The 22,341-nt window shown below is 37.4% G+C and overlaps 1 protein-coding gene across 1 annotated transcript; it reads right to left on the reverse strand.

Moving 5' to 3' along the window:
* Window positions 1-12,972: 12,972 nt before the first annotated feature.
* Window positions 12,973-14,370, reverse strand: LOC133801433 (non-specific lipid-transfer protein 1-like). The gene is made up of 2 exons (XM_062239638.1): window positions 13,908-14,370; window positions 12,973-13,185 (listed from the first exon to the last, which is right to left on the reverse strand). Exons 1-2 carry the CDS (start codon window positions 14,252-14,254, stop codon window positions 13,176-13,178), a joined length of 357 nt encoding a protein of 118 aa, XP_062095622.1. The 5' UTR covers window positions 14,255-14,370; the 3' UTR covers window positions 12,973-13,175.
* Window positions 14,371-22,341: the final 7,971 nt, after the last annotated feature.

The raw sequence follows: 22,341 nt of genomic DNA on the forward strand, positions 1-22,341 counted from the left end.
GGCCTACAATGAATGAGGATTCCGTGGAGTATGTGAAGAAGTGTGATAAATGCCAGAGATTTTCTAAAGTACCCAGGGCACCTCTGAATGTCTTGAAGCAGATGCAGAGTCTATGGCCTTTTGCAGTATGGGGAATTGATCTGATCGGGAAACTGCCCAAAGGAAAAGGAGGAATACAGTTTGCAGTAGTTGTTGTGGATTATTTCACCAAGTGGACCGAAGCTGAACCACTAGAAACGATCACCTCAAAGAAAGTGTTAGATTTTGTAGTTAAGAATATAATATGTCGCTATGGTCTGCCCAAGAAGATAGTCTCTGACAACGGCACTCAGTTCGATAGTGACTTGTTTACTGATTTCTGCACTAGACATGGCATTACGAAAAGTTTCTCCTCGGTAGCTCATCCGCAAGCTAATGGGTAGGTTGAAGCCATAAATAAGACTTTGAAGGATACTCTAAAAAAGCATCTAGAACGAGCTAAGGGTGCTTGGGCGGAAGAATTGCCAGAGGTCCTTTGGTCATACAGGACTACTGCCCGGACAGCAACTGTTCATACCCCTTTTTCCTTGGCATATGGATATGAAGCCATGTTGCTTGTCGAAGTAGACCCACCATCTCATCGGAGAACCACGTATGACCAGGAGGAGAATCACCAGTTGTTAGCTGAATCTTTGGATTTTGTTGGAGACGAGAAAGAGCAAGCTTGAGAGTTGCTGCCCATCAGCAAAAAATGGCCCGCTATTTTAATTCCAGAGTTAGAGATCGGAAGTTCCAGGTCGGAGATTTGGTCCTTAGAAAGGTGTTCATCAAAGACCCAGCGACTGGAGTGCTAGGACCAAATTGGGAGGGACCACATCAGATTGAGCAAGTCCTACCACCCGGCACTTACAAACTTTCTCGATTGAATGGAGAGTTGATCAGGAACTATTGGAAAGGCAAGCACTTGAGGAAATATTATCAATAAATACTGCTTACAAAGCAGTAGCTTAGTTTCAAGTGTTTAACTTGCTATTTAAGTTTGTTTATGAACTAGCTATTTGCTAACCAGTCATTTTATTTTTGAATAATTTTATTTTGTTTGAGACTTGTAATTAGACACGCTTTGTCCTTATTTTTTACGAGTAATAAAAGAGATAACACGCAGCGCGGTCGAATCTTGCTACAAATTTTGCATATGTGTTGATTATTTTTACTTTGGCAGTGTTCAACTGTTAGTGCATTGGAAAAAAAAATTGGCCAGTGTTCAACTGGTCGATCTCCATCAGATAAATGGCCAGCATTTAAATGGTCGAATGTTTTGCAGTGTTTAACTACTGAAATATCCTCTTTATATTCAATGTGCTTCATGAGTAATAACTGCTTGGACAAATTCGGTCAAGTAGCAAGTGATCAAGGATTTTTCAACCCTCAATCACTTGGGGGGCACATAGGGTATACTGGTATATAATTCAACACAAGCAATGAGAACACGAGCAAAGATATTTGTTTTCAGGCTGACTTGTAAATTTTTGAAGTCAAAAAAGGTCGTTAAGCTAACTTGTTTTACAAAGCTTAAGTAACTTGGAATTTTTTCAAAATTTTAAGTTAAGAACAACTATTCGTGTGTAAACAAAATGATATGCTCATAAAAAGTTAGAGCAATAAGAATGTGAGAAAGCATACTTAGTAGTGACTTATGAAATGTTTAGAATTTCTAAGTTAGAAAACTAAGTACTCATATGAAAATGTAAGGCATCTGTCATAATAAAACTTTTAAATGACTCAAGTCTAAAAAGTAAAGTGTTCATGCCAATAGCTCGACCATACGAGCAAAGTATAATAACAAGATATAAAATAAATGTCTACTAGTCGGATAAGGAGTTCTCTGGTCGGCTATGGGACTCCCTGGTCGGATTGTCACTCAGGTTAATCAACACCATCCTCAGCATCGGTGACTTCTTCCGGTCGGAACGATAACGTAGGAGAAAAGGGTGTAACACCAGCGGGATTGGCTACCTCCTCAGTGGCTTTTGCTTCGCCCTTGGCAAGTTCTTCTGCCTTGGCCTCCTCTGTGAGAAAGTTAAGGTTGAGGGGTTTGTTCAACTTCCATACCTAGTAGAAGCAGTTGAAACAAATTTCTTCATAGCGAGCGAGATCGACTTCCTTTTCTCGCTTCAGCTCCTCGTTCTCGCAAGTCAGTTTTTCAACCTGACCAGTCAGCGTCTTGTTGATTTGAATTTACTTCTGGTTTTCATTAGCCAGCTCCCTAAGAGATCCATCCCGCTCGGCAATGGTCTTCTCCACCTGCTCAACCTTGGATCTGAGATCCTTTTCAGAGGAAGTTAAAGTTTCTACTTTGGTTTGGGCTTCCACCAGCTGATCAATTAACAACTTGATAAACTCCTTGTAGTCTACTGCTCGGTGCTGAGCATGACTGATTGTAATGCTTAAAATACTTTTCGTCATTGCAGTAGAAGAAAACTGAAAAACGGGAAAACTTGCTACGGCCGCGACCTGGGGGACAGAACGTAGTGGCCGCGGCCGGAGCCCGATTTTCTGGAAAATACATTTTTTTAGTGGCCGCGGCCACCAAGATCACTGGCTGCGACCGACGATCGATTTTTTCTTAAATTTCAATTTTTAAATGTAATTTTTGGGGGGCTATAAAAGGGATTAGGGTTAACTTTTATTATAACTTTGGATTGCGATTTTTAGAGGCTAGGGCAGTAGAGGAGGAGGAAAAAACATCATCATCTATATTCTTCAATCTAGTTTTTCTTTCTTCTCAAAACTCTTTTATTTTCATTGAATATTTATGTTTATGAATATGAATATGATTATGGAGTAGTTTTCTTTATAGTTAAGGGTTATTTCAAAACCTTAGACATGAGATCTTGAATGCATTGACGAATTTTATTCATTTTATTCCCTTATATTAAATTGCTTCTATTTTTCTATTTGAATGTCATGGATCTTGTAAAATCTTGTTTAGATGGCCACTAATTAAGGTTTTGCATTGTTCTACTATCATCTTAGGATTTGTATTCACCTAATAGTTTAGGATTCTAAGTAGGGGTGGCAATTTGGGTCACGACATGATGACACGACACGACACGATTATGGTAAACACGAACATGACACGTTTAATAATCGTGTCGTGTTCGTGTTTACCTTAATCGTGTCGTGTCATAATCGTGTTGACCCATATAATAATAGTGTCGTGTCATAATCGTGTCAGCACGATAACACGAATACTTTACATAGGTTTTATGATTTTTTTCGTATAGTTATGATTAATCGTGTCATAATCGTGTTATCATGTTGACCCGTTTAATAATCGTGTCGTGTTCGTGTTCGTATTTTTGACATGTTTAATAATCGTGTCGTGTTCGTGTTTACCTTAATCGTGTCGTGTCATAATCGTGTCGACACGAATTTGACACGTTTACACTAATTGTCAGCCCTAATTCTAAGTAAAGTGATAAATTACAATTAAGGTATTGTGACGGGTATTTTAATTGTGATGAGAAATAGTACCTAGGTTAAATGAATTGCATGCTTAATGAATTTGTTGCCTAGATTAACCTGTTTCCACAAAGTGTAATGCTTTTATTAGGTTAAATAGATTGCATGCTTAATGAGTTTATTGCTGGGTAAAAATGGTTAATTAAGGGCGCTTAGCTTTAATTAATTATATTAGGGAAACTGGGATAATTGACTGCTTAAGTGTTATCTACGGGGTTAATAGTTTAATTGGGAATAGGGAATATTATTCATCATTGTTGATAGATTGATTGTTGAAGGTGGAGAGTAACTCTTGACTATTTCTTTAATATCATTATATCCTTAGTTAATCAATCATTGATATTTATATCATTATATGTTTTCAGCTATTAAAACTAAAACCCCTTATTTACCGCTGTACTGAAGTAGCTGGTGTAAGTGAACAAAAAAAAACTATATATATATATTTAAATTTGATACGGCATACGACACGCATTAAATAAAAAAAAATATTTAAATTTGATACGGCATACGACACGCATCACAAGGCGGTCTTGAAAAAGTCGCAGTTTGGACTTCACTACGTTCCACTACCTTCTGTGCCGCTCTGCGAGCCACCTGAGGGTCTTGGTCCTGAGGAAGTCGGTTGGATTTCTTCACCCTCATTTCTAGATGTTCAACTTGTTGGTTGAGAAACTGTTCTTCGTGAAGGAAATATAAGGCTGACCGGGGAAGGATCTTTTTAAGGCAGCGAAGGCGATCTTTGGGAGTGCGACTGCTAGGAGACTTGGATGAAGAGTCGCTACTTCGAGGAGTGTCACTTGATGGCTGAATTGAAGTGTCAGAGTTTGTATGGTTGTCACCTCCCCTATAGTCTAATCGATTCATCTACAAAACAGAAAGTATGGGGAGGTGAGTACCCTAACAAACACAAATTAATTAGTGCAAAGGAAAAATATATTATACTCCCCAAAATAAAAGTGCATGAGGGAAAAAGAAATTTTGATGCCTAAAATGCTTGGGGGCATTCATGTGTCCGAGCAAATGCATGTGAATGATTGATCGGATGGATATGTATGCCCGAGCGGATGGGCGTGCCTCCGAGTGGTCCGTGTGAAGCCAAGTGGTTGGTGTGGCGTGTCCTCCGATTGCTCCACGTAGTGTCTGAGCGGAGACTGTAACGCCCCAGCTCCAGGGACCGTTACGGTGTGCCTTGTAAACAGTGCTAAACTCGCTAATCGAGTCATTTGGCCAAAATCGTGAACTAAGTATGATTAGCGGTTTAGGGATTAAAAACTTTGGTTAAGATGTAACGTTTCACTAGAACGTTTAATTTATACATTGGGATCCCGAAAATAAAGTTTAAGAGTTTATTACAGAAAATATTTACAACAGGCCGTTCTAAGCGGCAAAACAGGGTTCAACCCTAGTTCCACTTAAACCTCGGCCGTGGCGGACGAGCAGCTGCATATGTACACGTCATCACCTAAGCTCTCAAACTCAAGGATGGTCCAGCTTCCTCTTGCATTTACCTGCACCACGTAGCACTCGTGAGCCGAAGCCCAGCAAGAAAACACAATAAAACATGATATAATATCAACAACGATCATTATAACCATTCAGGACTATCAGTCCAGGCAAATTGGTGACAATAGCCAAAAGTCACGGTAATGAGCATCGCTCCCTTTAGCCATGTGACGATAGGGTCACCAGGGCTTAACTGATACGTGATCCTTTCATAAGTTGATTGGGACAGGTGCATGGTGAATGGTCACCAACATAACCTTCCTCCCGACCCTAGAGTCGTGCAATGGACAGCGTCCCTTGGCCATGTGACAAACAGTCACCAGGGTCATATACCTTGGCCATAAACATCTGGTCATAGACCAGGCAAGTGCTTATAAATTCTTCGACCTTAGGGTCGGTCTGGCATTAATGCCATAGAGCCATTCAATGCATAATTCTCGACTCTAGAGTCGGTCCCTGACTAGTCAGTGTCTTTCACAAGTAAGACATGCCACCAATCATATATCACATGTTCCTTATCCATAAACGAGGCATTTAGCATGCTTACCAAACAGGTAGTAGTGCTATTAGGGCCATGCATAAACACAGAGGCTCAAGCTCTGAACAGTATCATACTCAGTATATAAAGCATGTCCCAAACACATGTTTCTCATGCATCATATGCAACATATCCAGCAATCCAACATGCACAAATAACCGCCATGCATGTCACATTTAATAGTCAACCAACATGAACCAAGAGTAGCCATGCATGTCATACATAATAATTAGCCGTCATGCATCAACACTAACCACGCGTGTCATACCCATTAATCAACCAACATGCATCATAATAGCCATGCATGTCTCATATACACAGGGTGCAGTTTTCTTACCTCAAAGTCGAGCTAGAACGTTTAAAAGAGCGACCCTTGAGAACGATCAACTTTTAGTCCTTTAGCGGTTACCTAGTCATAACCAAATATAAGGTACCATCAATAAAAATGATCAACATAAGTTCCCAAATCAATATCTAGCCTCTGGGAGATCAATCCCCACTTAACCGGGTACTAGGTACAACCCCGAGGCCTATGGCTTGAATCCCCAAGCTTAAAAACATGTTTTTTGTCAAAATGGCCTTAAGGGCCGCGTCCCTCCCCTGCTGCGCCGTGGCGCGCCTCCAAACAGAAAGGCTCCCCCCCTGCCAGACGCCAAGGGCCGCGGCGCTCCCCTGCTGCGCCGCGGCGCCCAGCCCAAACCAGCCAAGTCGGCCACACGCACCAGAATTTCCCCTGTGCTATTTCCTCTCAAACCAGTCATTCTAATCATCATAAAACCTCTTCCTAACATATAATTAAACCCCCATACATCACCCATAACCTCTCATCATCAAAACCCAATCATACCATCAATCAAAACCCCTTTAAATCCATACTTCCATCAAGGATCAAAGGCTGAGAATTTAAAGATCAAAACAGAGCATAACCTGAAACAAGTGACTAAAACTCACCTTGCAACCAGTTTGAACCTTCCTTAATAGCTTAACCAGGTCCACAACTTTAGCCTTTTGAATTCCTAGCTCAAAACCTCAAGATGGCCTCAAGAACACCAAAGAAGGATGAAGGGAAGGTAGTGTACGGGAAGGGAAGTGGATAGCCTCTGTTTTTGTTCTGTCCTTCTACAGCCCTCCTATGCTATATATATCCAAAACCTTAAATGACCAAAATGCCCTTAAGCCACCAAAAGCCTCTAAAATCACTTCAAGGGTAAAATTGTCCTTTCCAACCTATACCGTTAATCATAATTAACGCTCTCCAATTCCCGCTAATCTCAATATTCCCAAACACCAATAAATCATATCCCATTACCCTTTAATTCCCGGTAATGCTCTAATCATTAAATTCACCCCGAGACTCACCCCGAGCCCCGAACTTAAACCCGTTATGACTGGACCGAACACTTACATCTCATGATCGTCTCATGTCGATTAGCTCGAACCAATCCACCTTATAATGTGGCTATATTAATTAATCACATTCATGCACCCAACACATACAATTACGCCCACAGTGGCCAAATTACCAAAATGCCCTTGCATTATAAATATGAGCCCATATGCATGCATTCACCATCATATAATAATATAATTCACATAAACATGCATATAATCATTAAATATCATAATAAATCATTTATGGCCCTCCCGGCCTCCTAATCAAGGTCCTAAACCTTATTAGGAAATTTGGGGCATTACAGAGACAGGCCATCTTGGTGGATCTATGTGCACCCGAGCGACTGGGCTAGTCCGAGCAGCAATCCTTGCATCCAGGTGGCTGATGCGTCCGAGCAGACGCGCATGGTGTCCGAGCAGATGCGCGTAGTATCTGGGCGAATGGTGTGATGATCCAATCGGGTGGCTACGTGTGCGTGCGTCCGAGAAGAGGGTGCCAAGGGGTTGCTGGCACGCATTCGAGGAGCTGTACAGGCGCGCAGCCGAGGAGTTGCTGCATGGTGTCCGAAGAGCTGGGCCTTGTGTCCGAGGAGCTACAACAGGGCGCGTCCGATGAGCCATTGCGTGATGTCCGGTTGGCTGGGTGTTGGTCTTATCGGCTAGGTGATGATCCAAGTAGATGACGTGCACATTCGAGGGGCTGGGCTAGTCCGTGGTGTCCGATTGGTGGGGCTCTAGTTCAAGCCAAATGCGTTTGTGTCCGAGCAGTTGTGTGGTGTCCAATCAATTTTGGGAAATGTCCGAAAATAAAAAAAGGGGTAATGACCGATCGGCCATATGCTTACTTCCTAATAGATCATTTTCGAGAAAACCTAAATCTCAAAGGGCATATACACAAACACATTTTCATCATTCAAAGTACACTACAACAAGATCAAAGTGTGGGATTTAAAAGGTTTATAAAGTTCTAAGGATCCTAGTTTCTCATCAAATACCCATAAACACAAATATGCAATTTGGGGTGAAAAATTACTTTTTCTTCAAATTTTCATGAAATTGGAGACAAAATTCATTTACCCATAGCCTAAACAACATCAAAGCAGCCACACTATGCATCATTCATCAAAGATTCATACACAAATTCAAGGGTGTATTTTAAATGAGGGTTTCGGCCTACAAGTTTTTTTTTAGCTTTAAGAAAAAAAAACATAAATGGAGATGAGGAAGAAGAGCTTACCCAAGTATGTTGATTTCTTGAGGAGCCCTTGGATTTGCTTGAAGAAAATTGGAGCCCTTCTTGGAGTTCTTGGAGGTTTTCGGCCAAGAGGGGGAGGAGCTTTGGGAGGTCACGGCCAAGGGGAAATGAAGAGGTTTGGGAGCCTTTTTGGTTTTCTTTTTGCTTGTGAGTTGTGAGCACACTTATGGGTCTATTTAAAGGGAAAAGTAGAAATTGTCACTTATTCTTAGACTCTTGGAATTCTCTTGGGTATATTCTCTCCCCCACGATTGGGAGCAGTTAATTACAGTGATCGTGGTCTGGTATGACGTCGTGGTTTGTTGCAAAGGCGGGAGAATGTGTAAAGTTAGTTTTTTTTTTATGCCGTCAGCAGTGGAGAAGAAAGTTTATTATGTGAGTATATCATATAATAAACTTGGGGGGCAAATGTTATCCCCAAAATTTGAAAACGATGACGTGGCAAGAAATGGATGAGTCAAAGCTTTGCTTGGAAGTGATTTATCCGACCGGAAATGATACTTGATTGACCAGTCATCTGCTCCTGCCGACCAGATAGGTGTTTGGCCGACCAGTGAGGTGCATGGCCGATCAATCAAGTGCTTGACTGACTGGTGGAGTGCTTGGCCGACCAGTGAAGTGCATGATCGACCGGTAGAGTGCTTGGTTGACCAGTGAAGTGTTTGGCCGACTGGTCAAGTGTTTGGGCTAACAATTTTTCTTCAAGTAGTGAAGTTGACCGATTAAGCAGATTATTGTTATGCAAGCGAAATTCCAGCAACGACTTCGTCTAGAACCAGTCATACCTACGCAGGAATCTCTCAGATTATCCCAAAAAAGTCGCATATTGTTGTATTTTAAATGTTATTATTAATTAAATATTATGAGAGTAATGAAAATATCCCGATTATTAGGGATTTCAGTTTGTACGATCCTGGGCCTATAAATACAGAGCTCATGGCATCATGGAGGGGATTCGAATTTTGATTTTCCTAAGAGAGTATTTGTATTCTGAGAGAAATATTGTATTCTTTTCATTTACACTGAAGAAACTCAGTTAACTCAGGTTCATCTAATCTTTAGTGTAGATCCATAAATCATAATTCTAAGTGGATTAGGCTATTACCAACACATTGGGGCTGAACCACTATAAAAATTGTCAGTGTCGTTTTTTCTCTTGAAGGTTTAGTGTAGTTTTATTGTCTACTCGTCGTTGGCCAAAACCGTGGTCAACACCAATGATCCAAAATCATCACATCCCGAGGCTCAAACAAATCAAAGATTCATCAACACACAAAATCCAAATCAAAGCCTAGAAACTCTAAAACTCAAAACTTAAAGCTTGGATTACCATTGATTAAGTTATTTCTCGCTAAATCCTTCTGTCAAGAAGCTTCTAATCTTTCCTAGGATCGCTATGCCTTGATCCTCGCTTGATTCTGACTCCTAAAACCCAAGCTTCCTTTGAAATTGCAACGAACGGTCAAAAAGGATAACGGGTGCCAGAGAAAGGTGTTTGAACGTAGTTTTCTTTCTAACAGGTTACTTCAAGCTTAAGTAACCTCAACTAAATCCTAATGCTCGGGGTCCCAAGCACCCCATACTCAGTTCATCCAAGGTTGACCAAGATGACTCACGATCTTAAGGCAATGTATTGGTGGCCAGGAATGAAGAAGGATATAGCAAAGTACGTGTCTAAATGTTTGGTATGCCAGCAAGTGAAAGCAGAACATCAGCGGCCTTCAGGCTTATTGTAGCCACTTAGCATTCCAAAATAGAAATGGGATGACATAGCCATGGATTTCGTGACGGGTTTGCCTCGAACGAATAAGCAACACGACTCGGATTGGGTAGTAATAGATAGATTAACCAAGTCAGCTCATTTTCTGCCTGTCAAGACTTCCTATACAGTAGAACAATACGCAGACATTTATGTTTAAGAAATAGTACAACTTCATGGAATCCCTAAAACAATAGTATTTGATAGAGGATCGGTGTTTACATCGAGATTTTGGGGAAGTTTGTAGCAAGCCATGGGTACCAAGTTAAGTCTAAGTACAACATTTCATCCTCAGACAGACGGTCAATCCGAGCGTACCATACAGATTTTAGAAGATATGTTGCGCGCTTGTGTACTTGATTTCGGAGGATCATGGAGTAAGTACTTGCCGTTGATAGAATTCTCCTATAATAATAGCTACCAGTCAACGATCGGGATGGCACCTTATGAGCTTCTTTATGGAAGGAGATGTCGATCGCCGTTACATTGGGACAAGGTAGGAGAAAGACAACGACTTGGACCTGAAGCTGTTAGAGAGGCTCAGGAAGCAGTAGCGTTGATTAGAAAATGTATGCTTGCTGCTCAAAGCCGTCAGAAAAGTTATGCGGATGCCAAGCGGCGTGATGTGGAATTCAAAGTCGAAGATCAAGTCTTCTTAAGGATATCTCCTATGAAAGGTGTGAAGTGGTTTGGGAAGAAAGGCAAGCTTAGTCCCAGGTTTATAGGTCCTTTTGAGATATTGGACAGACGATGCTTTCTAATTCGAAATGGGCGGCCCGAGGGATACAAACCCTAAAAAATTGCCCAACTACAAAAATCATAAGCATCTACCGAATGATTATTGAGCCTAAGGAATACTTATATGCCCTAGGCTATTCATAAAGGAAAAGAGAAACTTACGTAATAAGAAGCATCGATAAGTGTGGTAGGTAGTCCTCACTCGAATGAATCGGTATCCGCCTATTTCAAATATCCTTGCAGGTCTATTGAGGTAACCAATGGGCTCTAAGAAGAATAGCAGGCTAGGTAGCTTTCTTGTCGGAAACAATGGAAAGAAATTCGAAAGTCGAACAGGGAAGAAGAAGGCTAAAAAATTTTGGCGTAGGGGGAAAATGAGAAGAATCCCGACTTTAAATAGGGTTTTTCAAAATTTGAATCAACAGTCGGATTACAATTGCAAGTACTCGAGTAGTATCCGACGGTTCGCAGAGAGAGGTACCATCTAAAGACGTCCGTTGAGTTGACAACCTACTCCTTGGGATAGGCTGGCAAAGGAAGTCGCAGAGTCCCGACTAGTCAGAAGGTGGCATGTGTCCTCAACATTTAATGCTCTCGCAGAGACCCAACCACTGAATGAATGCCACGTGTTCCAACATTAAATGCAATCGCAGCTTTTCGAGGTGAATGTCATGCCTGACACGTGTCCCACTGAGCCTAAAGTTACCGACTAAGCAAACAAATAATTTCTGCCACATGTTAGGTACCGAGAAGTCTCCACTGTATAGTACGCCAGAGAGTTGGGGGCAAATGTTCCAGGCCATTTTCGGCTTGCCGACCACGTCTGCCCTTGGTGAAACATGGCAGTGAGTAAGGCAGGTTTTCTGAAGAGTCCTTGAAGGGGAGACCACCTAACGTAATATAAGTGAACTGTCACTTCCCTGGTCCCTAAGGAGAGATCTTGGGTTCCTCCACAAGCTCCTGACGATTGACTTCTTAAAAGGTTTCCAAGGTCAGACATTCTGATGGTAACTGCTCGATTGGTTGAGAACTTTCCATAATGGTTCCGCCAGATTCTCGGTGATTTGGGGGACCACTTTTCTCGGAGGTGGTCCCAGGTGCCTTTTTTCATTGAGATTTCGGGACCACATACTTTTTAGGCTAGACCACCACCCTGATAATCCTGTGGTAAAATGACACATGTAATATACCTTTTTGTACTCTCAATATTCCCCAAAGAATAAGGGAAGAATTTGCTTTGTAATAGAGGCTGACAACCTTTCACTCACCCCTCATGCCAACTATAAATAGGACATGAGGGGATCATTAGTAAAGATCCTAAACCCTACTTTTTGGACTCCTAATTACCTTGGACCAAGACAATCCTCTGCCCAAGTCGTAACCCTAGAAGCCTGTGATTCCGGCGAGATTTCTGCAATACAAGTCACTCGCGGAATAGGCCTCATTAACAGCCCAACCACGTAAAAATCTTGTGTTCATCATTTTTTCTACCACCTTTATTTCTTGTTATTGAGTTGACAAAAATTTAGGTCAACAATATATATTAGTAGTACAAGGATGAACTCGTCATAATGCCCAGATGACATATTTTTTTATTATGTATTAGGTGTTGGCTTAAAAGTTAATTTTTTTATTATATAAATTATATCATCAATATTTTGACACAATGATAAAATTTTTTTTAACTATGATAACTTTTTAATAGTTGACTTTGAAACTTTAATTATCTTACCAGTTGTTTATTACATAAAGTTGTAAATGTAGGTCGGTCCAGCCCGGCACAACTTATATTTTCGTAGCTTCGAATAAATTGGGTTGTGCATTACTAATGTCAAAATATAGGGCTTTTTATGATTTCGTGCTTTTGGGTTAGTCTGTTTGTATTTTTGTGTCATGCCTTCAGGCTTGTCATGTCATGTCGTGCCAATTTGCAACTTTGTGTTGTGTCTTACCCAAACTCATATTTTTTGTGTCGTGTCGTCTTTGTGCCTGGACTTGTGAAGGTTAGCTCTAGTATTACGTATAAAAAATAATTTTTGGCACGAAAACATTTATATATAAATTTTTCTCAAGAGAGAAAGTACTTCAATTAACTGTCACTTTATTCAAAGCTTAAGAATATTATCAAAGGGAGGATTATAGATAATGCATATTCTCGTAATCGCTTTTCTCAGGATATTAATCTCATATAAATATGTTTGGATATATATTTATACACATATATAATCTTTTAAAAGCACGCACAGGATATAAATTCATCTAAGTATTTAAAAATAAATATGCCATTATAACTTCTTTACTCATCATAAAAACGTAACATGATATTACAGCTACAAATAAAAAGCGACTCTCTAGGGAGAGGACCAAATAAAAGTACGGATGTGAGCTATATAGTCATAAGACACCCACAGTACTTTTTTATTCTCATATTTTATATTATATACTAATATAAAGCTGGAAAATCACGATATGCTCCATCAAGCTCACTTGACACTGCATCAAAAAAAAAAAAAAAAAAGCGAAAACCATAATTATTAGAGAGCATAGTACGTATAAATCACCATACACAATTGTTAAAAAATTAACAAGAAATTAAGTAGTGTACATTATGTAACTCCCGGATTACCAACTATAATAATAAATAGTATTTGGGTTTATACTTTTTTGGACCCTGTGTTTTTTTTCATTACCTGTTTGGACCCTGTGTTTTGACAAATTGCTTTTTGGACCTTATGTTTTGTAAAATAGTTAAAATGGAATCCTAAACCCGATTTTGGTTAATGTTTTCTCAACTAAAATCACAAATAATTTACCAAACTAACAATTCAGATGACAAATAAAATTATTATGCTTAAAAACTGTGTTGTTATATTCAATTTTTTCTTCATCAAAATTGAGTTTAAGATTCTATTTTAACCATTTTATAAAACATAGGATCCAAAAAGTAATTTGTCAAAATACAGGGTCCAAAAAGGTATAAACCCATCGTATTTTAACAGATATATAAGCCCTAAAAAAATTAATTGTTAGCAATTTACAAAACAATAGTAATTAAATTCTTGTTCATAAATTGTTTATATATATATATTTGTATATATTAATTATACACTTATTTTTTTTAAAAAATGATGTGATGAAAGTGAATAGTACAAAAAATTTCAATTTAAAAACCCATAATTTTGTTAAAAAGAATCATGGTACATAGTATATGTCACCTGTTGCAGTTAGTGGAGGGGCTGATTTTGTAAGGAACGTTGATGCCACACTTGCCGGGAAGTGCAGAGGCAAAATTGAGGTTGAGTCCTTTGATGCTGCTGGCAGCCGATTGCAGGCACTTGCAGGCAGCTTGACGGTCGGCTGTGGTCTTGGTTGCACTGTTCAACGACCTAACACTGTTGCAGCATGCTGCCGGGACAACCCCACCAACCTTTAGGTAGTTTAAGCATGGCGCAACCGCGCTAGACACTTGTCCACAGGTTATGGCAGCTTGTGTTACTGGTGATGTCACCACCATGGCCAATACCACCAAGCAAAGTATCTTCACAACTGAACAACTTGCCATTCTTGTAATGGTTATATATTAATTAAGATATATTTTTGTGGACTAGTACAAAAAGAAGCAATGTCTTTGTGTATGTAGTAAGATGTGGGTAGTTATGAGAGAATATATACCACCTTGTCCTCATATTTTATAGGCAAATAAAGTGTGGGTAGTTGTTATTAATTTTGGGAATGGTTAGTTGGTGTTAGTTATGCTTTAATTAAAGAATAATTGGGGCAAAAGTAAAATTTTTATTTTTGAATTTTTTAAACACAAAAATAGAAATATTATTTATTTTTGTTTCTTTATTTTTAAAAAATAAAAATATGTTTGGTAACTATTTTTGTTTTTTGTTTTTAAAAACAAAAAATAATAAACACGTTTGATAACTTTTATTTTTATTTTTTGTTTAATAATATGATGTGTTGATTTGAAGAAGAGAAGAAAAAAAAAAGGAAAAATTGAAAACTGTTTAAAAAAATTTGTAGTGAAAAAATTCGATTTTCAAAATTTTAATTAAAATTTAAAAAAATAAAAAATAAAAATAAAGTTACCAAACACATTTTATGTTTAATTGTCAAATTTTTAATTAATTAAATAAAAAACTGTTTTTTTAAGTGTTACCAAACAACACCAATATTAGATGCATTTTTAATTTGTACTCTCAAATTACACAAATTGATATGTAATATCTTAATCATATAACTAAATGATAGATATAGTCTCAATTTACACACTCAAATTATATACCATGATTTATAATTAGTCTCAATCATATAATTAAATATTGTGTTGTTGCAATTAAAAATATTAATGATTAAGATTAATATTTGGTGAAATTCGATTTTAGTTTGTAAAGTAATATAATTTTGATACCCTCTTAATTAGTGATGATAAGTCAACTATATATATGCCTATATGGCTTAATCATGGTTGCTTACGGTTGAGGGAATGAGACAAGTACTACCTTGAGACTACGTTGAAGCATGTTATATTGGTACAATTTTCAAATTCAGGTCCCACAACAATTTAATGTTCTCAAATTATATGAAAACTAAACTTCATAAATTTTCACAGCCCTGGTCTATTTTGGCTTCAAAGAAAATATTATCCTCACATTTTATGCCATATCTTTGTATTAATAAAACAAAAGGAGAACCACAAAAAATCTTCATTTTTTTTATTAAAAATAATAATTTGTGATAGATGACCAAAATATTATATTTTATCATAATTTATTCTATGTTTGTAAAGACTCGACTAATTTAAAGACACAAATATTATTTTCGGATATATATATAAAATAATAGAACTTTATTCACTACTACAAAATATACTTTACGAGACACTTTTTTAGGACACGCACCTAAATGCAAGTCCTTAAAAATGTTTATGGAGTTTTTAGGACACTCATTGAGAGTCCTGAAAAAACACAATTTAGGACTCGCAATGAGTGTCCTAAAAGAATATGTGAGTCCTAAAAAAATCTAGGCTAAAAAATAAGTATTTTACTTAAAAAGTTTAAGGACTTGCTTTGGGAGTCCTTAATATTCTTTTAGAAGCAAGTCCTAAAAGAGTATTAAGGACTCCCAAAGTAAGTTCTTAAAATTTTTAAGTAAAAAGCATAAAAAAACTATCATTTTTTTCAAAATTATAAGGTTAAAATACACAAAATAGAAAACTCATCAGCCATTTGGGGCTTTATTCATCACACGATCTATGGCTGCTGGGTGGTGAACGGCGGCTCGGCGGCAGCTGGGTGAACGGCGACGATGACGGTGGTGAACGCCTCCAGCAAGTTTGGGTTCTCAGCTCCAGCACTCTCGGCGTCGTTGATAGGAACAGTGACAGGAAAATCTTCTCCGGCGTTGGTTCTCGACTCCAGCACTCTCGACGGCGGTGCGGGTTCTCGGCTCCATCACTCTCGGCGACGGCATGCTTCTCAGCATGGGTCTCTGCTGGTTGTTGGTTTACGGTTCCAGCAGGTTACTTTGTTTTTTTTTTTTTTGCTTATATAAATATATATGTAGCTATTTATATGGGTTTTAATTTTATTTTTTTTATTTAATCCTGTTCTTCTTCTTCTTTGTTTGGATTCTGGGTAAACGATGAAAAAGGTAAGATAAAAATGCTCACAAAATATCAACTCAAAACACAAGTATTGTTTTCGATGATTTTTAAGTTTTTTGTCTGTTCAAGCTGACATTTTTTCAGTGATTTACAATAAATAAAAACATGTACATTTTGTATTCTTTGAAAAAATTTGGCTGATGATTTTTTTTCTCTGTGGTTGAAATTTTGGATTTTTAGCGAGATTTAAGACATACACTGAAACACACATATAATATGTGTAAGGGTATTTATATTTATTTAAAAGAAATACTTTTTACTTGAGTTTTAATATTTATTTACTTCTTCCAAATTAGGAGTTGGGACACAAAATCTATTTGTTTATCTTTATTTAGTTTCAATCTCTTGGGTTAACTTGACTTTGATGGTTGGCCTTTTTTGTAATCTATAATGATTGTTTTCCTTACTACTAGAATACAGAACTACCTATTGGTCCATTCAATTACTCTATTATGTTGTTCATTTTGGTCAATTTTAGTGTTATGCTCCAACCAATTTATTGCTTGAAAGATTAGAGTGTTCTTATTAGGTAGTACTAGTATAATATTTTTCTTACCTTAAGCTAATTGAAATTATTTGACTTGCCTACTTTTTAGTGTTTCATGTAATAAACCTTCCTGGATTAGATTGGTTTAATCTATCTAGTAATTATAAATCAAATGAGCTCAAAAACATAACAAGAAGGAATAAAGGGAACAAGAACACAACACACCAAGATTTACTTAATTCGGTCAGATTGTATGTGGTATTTCCCTTTGCCTAATCCACTAATCTCACAAAGTACAAGATGAACTAGGCTCTCATTACAATTATAAAATACTCAATGTCTTCCTAGTAGAAACCTTCACTACAAAAAACGGCACTTTTGCCGGCGCAAATTTGCGCCGACAAAAGTGAGGTTTTGCGCCGGCAAAACCCAGGTAGTTTTTGCCGACGCAATTTTGCGCCGGCAAAGGACCGCGACGTACCCCCGTTGCTAATTTCACTTTTGTCGACACAAATGTAATGCGTCGGCAATGGTATCTTTTGGCGACGAAAAAATGCGCTGGGAAAAATAAGGATGCGCCGACAAATTTTTTTGTCACGTTGTTGTGGAAAACACTTTTAGCGGGGGAAAAATGCGCCGTCAAAAGTTGACTCTTTTAGTAGCGCATTTTTGCGCCGGGAAAGGTGTATATATGCCGTGAGGATGGAAACTTTTTTCGACGTAATTTTGCGCTGGTAAAAGTATTTTTTAAATAATATTTTTGATTAAATTACTAATTTTATTTTCAATATATTAATATTAATTAATAATTTTTTATTTTAATATATTAATAATTATTTAATTTTTTAGTAATATTATTTAATTAGAAATAAAATTAAAATTAAAATTTTATAAATAAATAAATAAAAAAAATTACAACTATTAATATTTATTGTCTCCACCAAACATGAAAATATAAAAGTAGTTTAGTAAAATAAATGTCTCATAAATTAAACTTTAAATAAATAAAAAAAACTTCTACAAATGAGTACTGCCCGCCTCATCATCCCGACCCCCGTCAGCATCATCATCCTCGTCCAGATCTTGGTCTGGTAAGTCAACAGTAAAACCAGGAGCCAATTCACCAACCTGCTTCAATAAAGCATTGAGCAGGAGCTCTTGACGCCGTTGAAGACTCTCAAGTTTAGTATTATGCTTTTTTAGGTTATGATTTTCTAGCATAATGTCCTCAGTTTGCTGCAAAAGGCTGTCCATTTTAGGTGGCAATTGCCCGGACATTTGAGAAGTTGACGAAGATGCTGCCCTCTTTGCGCCAATTGCCTTCAACCTAGGCAACCCCCCAAACCCTTTCTTATAACATGAGCGGGGTCCAAGGACATCCGTGACAATATCCATATCAGGCAGGAACTGACCGTCGACATTATCGCCGACACAAGAAGCAGCAGATGATACAGGGGCCGTACTCTGCGATGCTCGACGCTCGGTCATCTCAGTCTGCACAATAAAAAGCACGTATCTCGAATTCCAATATAATATTATTTGAAAACCTAACTTATAAATTTTTAATATAACGACATATAAAATATAACTTTATTATCTGTCTGCCAACATCCTATCATTAATGACTGCAGACCAGTGATTGAAAAAGAATGTAATTAATTTTGTTCCCGTAACAGGGAGCAAGTGGGCTAAAGTAAATTTGGTCATGAAAATCCATATTTGAATGAAAGTCATGAAGATGTTGTTGATATATACGGTAAGTGCGGTTAATTCCATTAATGGGGAATTTACGTGTCCAAACATATACATCAACTACATTTGCATGTCTTTCATTAAGATATGGATTTTCATGACCAAATTTACTTTAGCCCACAAGCTCCCTGATACGGGGACAACATTAGTTACATTCTTTTTTTATCTTAGTCCACAATCATTAATCATAAAAATATTGGCACATAGATTATAAAGATTTAATTGTTAAAAAATTAATTAATAAATAATAAATAATTACTAATTGACAACAACCAATTAATAATTAATATTTATTAATTATTTACTAAACTTTTTTAAAGTAAAATGATCATAAATTAGTTAAGGTTATGCAAATTACATGTTTTGTCGCCGCTGCATCACTAATCCACTTATCCTTCTTCTTGTGGAGGTGCTCGAATGTGTCGATCATGCTCGGGAGCTCGCCAGTAGATGGGTCCATCTAAAAAAGCAAATTATTTAAACATTGTGACATTTATAATATTTTCGTAAATGTAAGGATATAGGTTATTATAATTTACGTGATCATAAACATGGGCAACGATGGATTTGGAACCGTGTCCTCCTGGTATGGTCATTTTTGCTCGAGCTTCTTTATTTTTCTTCGATATACCCTTCAAACAGAAAACAGTACTCATTAATCTAGATTGTAATTTTATAATTAAAAATTAATGTAAAATCTACGACATACCTGGTGAGAATCAGAAGCCCAAAAATCACATAGAATTGCCCAATCAGAAGAAGTAATCGACACAAAAGGTTTTGACTTCACTCTCTCATTGTCCACCTCTCCTCCAACATCTATCGAGTGTTTCTTCATCGTGTGGCGCCAATCAGTCAAATGTTTTTGCATTTGTCTTACCATGGCATCGTTGATTACTGGATTGTCTTCTGGATAAATGAATTTTTCCTAAAATCACAATTAAATTTAGAATTTGTTAAAATATTATGAAGATAGAGAAAATATTTAATAGTGAGTTATTAAAGGTTTAAAAAATGCTTACAGATAGCCTCTTTCGAATAACTTGGATATCAGCTGGTTTTACTTGTTCCCAAGCTAGTGTAGTTGGGGGTACGGTGCTACACAAATAACGAGCCATGGAATTGTTGAACCACTTGCCGTACGTTTGAATAGCTTTTCCAGTTTGTTCATCAAACTGTACTTTCAAATGACTAACTTTTTTGGTGGCCAGCTCCTTCTCGATATTGGCACCGTAATAAGCTCCCCTACCTCTCTTGGAGCCACCACCTGTGTCATTACATGGTTTGACCATTCTACATTAAAATATTCATTAATTAACTAATTCAAATTATGTATGTCTATTATTTTTTGTTATAAAATTAACATTTATTCATTATGGTATTTCCAAATGTACCCTATTCCGACCTAGTGGATCCCTTGGAGATAGTAAGGAGTCATGTACTTCTCCTCATTTTTTAAAAATGTTTCTCAAACATTTAAAAAAAATGAGGAGCAGTACATGAATACGTTGGTTATCCCCAATGCATCCACTAGGTGCATCACTATTATTTTTTGTTATAAAATTAATATTTTATTACTTATTGTCTTTCACAACTTACCCTATTCCGACCTAGTGGATCCCTTGGAGATAGTAAGCAGTCATGTAGTAATTCTCATTTCTTCAAGATGTTTCTCAAACATCTTGAAAAAATGAGAACCACTACATGAATACAATAATTATCCCCAAGGCATCCACTAGGTGCATCACTATTGTTTTTTGTTATAAAATTAACATTTTATTACTTATTGTCTTTCCCAACCTACCCTATTCCGACCTAGTAGATCCCTTGGAGATAGTAAGCAGACATGTGCGACTACCCATTTTTTCAAGATGTTTCTTAAACATCTTGAAAAAATGAGTATCAGTACATGAATACATTGACTATCCTTAAGGCATCCACTAGGTGCATCACTATTGTTTTTTGTTATTGAATTAACATTTTATTACTTATTGTCTTTCCCAACCTACCCTATTCCGACCTAGTAGATCCCATGGAGATAGTAAGCAGACATGTGCGACTACCCATTTTTTCAAAATATTTCATCAAATATCTTGAAAAAATGAGTACCAGTACATGAATACATTGACTATCCCCAAGGCATCCAATAGGTGCGTGTGTACCTATATCTCTGATACTATCATTAATTAATGATAATAAAGAAAGTTTTCATTGAATTAAATAAAAAGTTACATACATTTGTTTAAATTACATATCACTGTCCTCATCATCACTAACTACAACATCATTACGAACATCACTATCACTATCGACTAGAACATTATCGCCATCCTCATCGTCTTCATACTCGGCCAACGTGTCGTCTTCAAATTCAACTTCATCATCGACAACAAATTCATTTGAACCTTTGCCAACCAAATCATCGACGTTGTACACTTTAGTGGCATTGACATCAACCCGATCATACTGAAGATTATCAAAAATTGGAAGTTCTACCCACAACTGAAATGAAGAAGAATTAACTTCTTGCAATATTGGTATATCATTTGTGGTCTCAGTATCATCAACATCGGAATTTGAGAAATCCCATACATTCCTCGGAATGTATTCATTAACGAGCCTCCAATCATCCCCATTTTTCACATCTCGAAGATAATACACCAACTTCGCTTGAGATGCGAGAACGAAAGGATCATCTTTATAACATTCTTCCTTCACATATACGTTCGTAAAATTGGATTCCACTTAAATTCTACTTGTATTGAACCATCTACACTTGAATAGGACAAAAATGTAACCCATCAAGTAGGACAATTCAATTACTTCTTCCAAAACTCCATAGTAGTTCACTCCTTCCTCACTTGGCACCATTACTCCGCAATTTTGTGTTTTAAGCTTCATATCACGACCACGAGTCACAAATTTCACACCATTCACTATCATCCCTGGATATGAGTACACGGTGCAGCTTGATTTGCTTGCGAGAGCATACAATTCATTATTCACTTCAGTAGGTGTTGACTCATGCAAACCGTTCACCTATCAACATTAACATTGAAAGTTAGTTTTGGATTGATTAAGTGGGGTTTCGGAAAAGAATTGACTAATATACATACTCTTTCTTTGAACCACTGAGGAAAATCAGTTTCTTATTGAACTTCAAGATTCGAGCCCCCCCGTCTTCTTAATTCATCCATATGCTCACTACAAATGGACAACAATATTATGATTTTGGCCTTTACTCGGTATATAAACCAAACATCATTATTGAAAAAAGACTAGAAAACACACCTAAGGTACTCCTTAATTTCGGCACAATTGTTCAAGATATACCACTCAGCCTTTTGCTTTAACTGCGGATTGAGAAGCATACTTGATTTCTTACCAAATGGACGACCAACAACCTTATAAATAGAATATTCCCGATTTGGTTGGGATTCAACGCGATCTTCATTCCTCTCAGGTCGATTGAATCGAGTCTCAACCCCCCGAAGGTACATTGAGCAAAAGGTTAAGGCCTTGTTCACCACGTAAGCTTCTGCGATTGAACCTTCCGGACGTGCACGATTTCTTACATACTATTTATAAACTGCCATCGAACGTTCAATGGGATACATCCACCTAAAGTGCACGGGACCGCCAAGAATTGCCTCTTTCGGAAGATGCAAAACCAAATGCACCATAATGTCGAAAAATGCTGGAGGAAATATCATTTCCAACTTGCATAAAATGGTGATAA

The sequence above is a fragment of the Humulus lupulus genome, chromosome 9 (assembly GCF_963169125.1).
Source record: "Humulus lupulus chromosome 9, drHumLupu1.1, whole genome shotgun sequence".
Classification (NCBI taxonomy): Eukaryota; Viridiplantae; Streptophyta; class Magnoliopsida; order Rosales; family Cannabaceae; genus Humulus; species Humulus lupulus.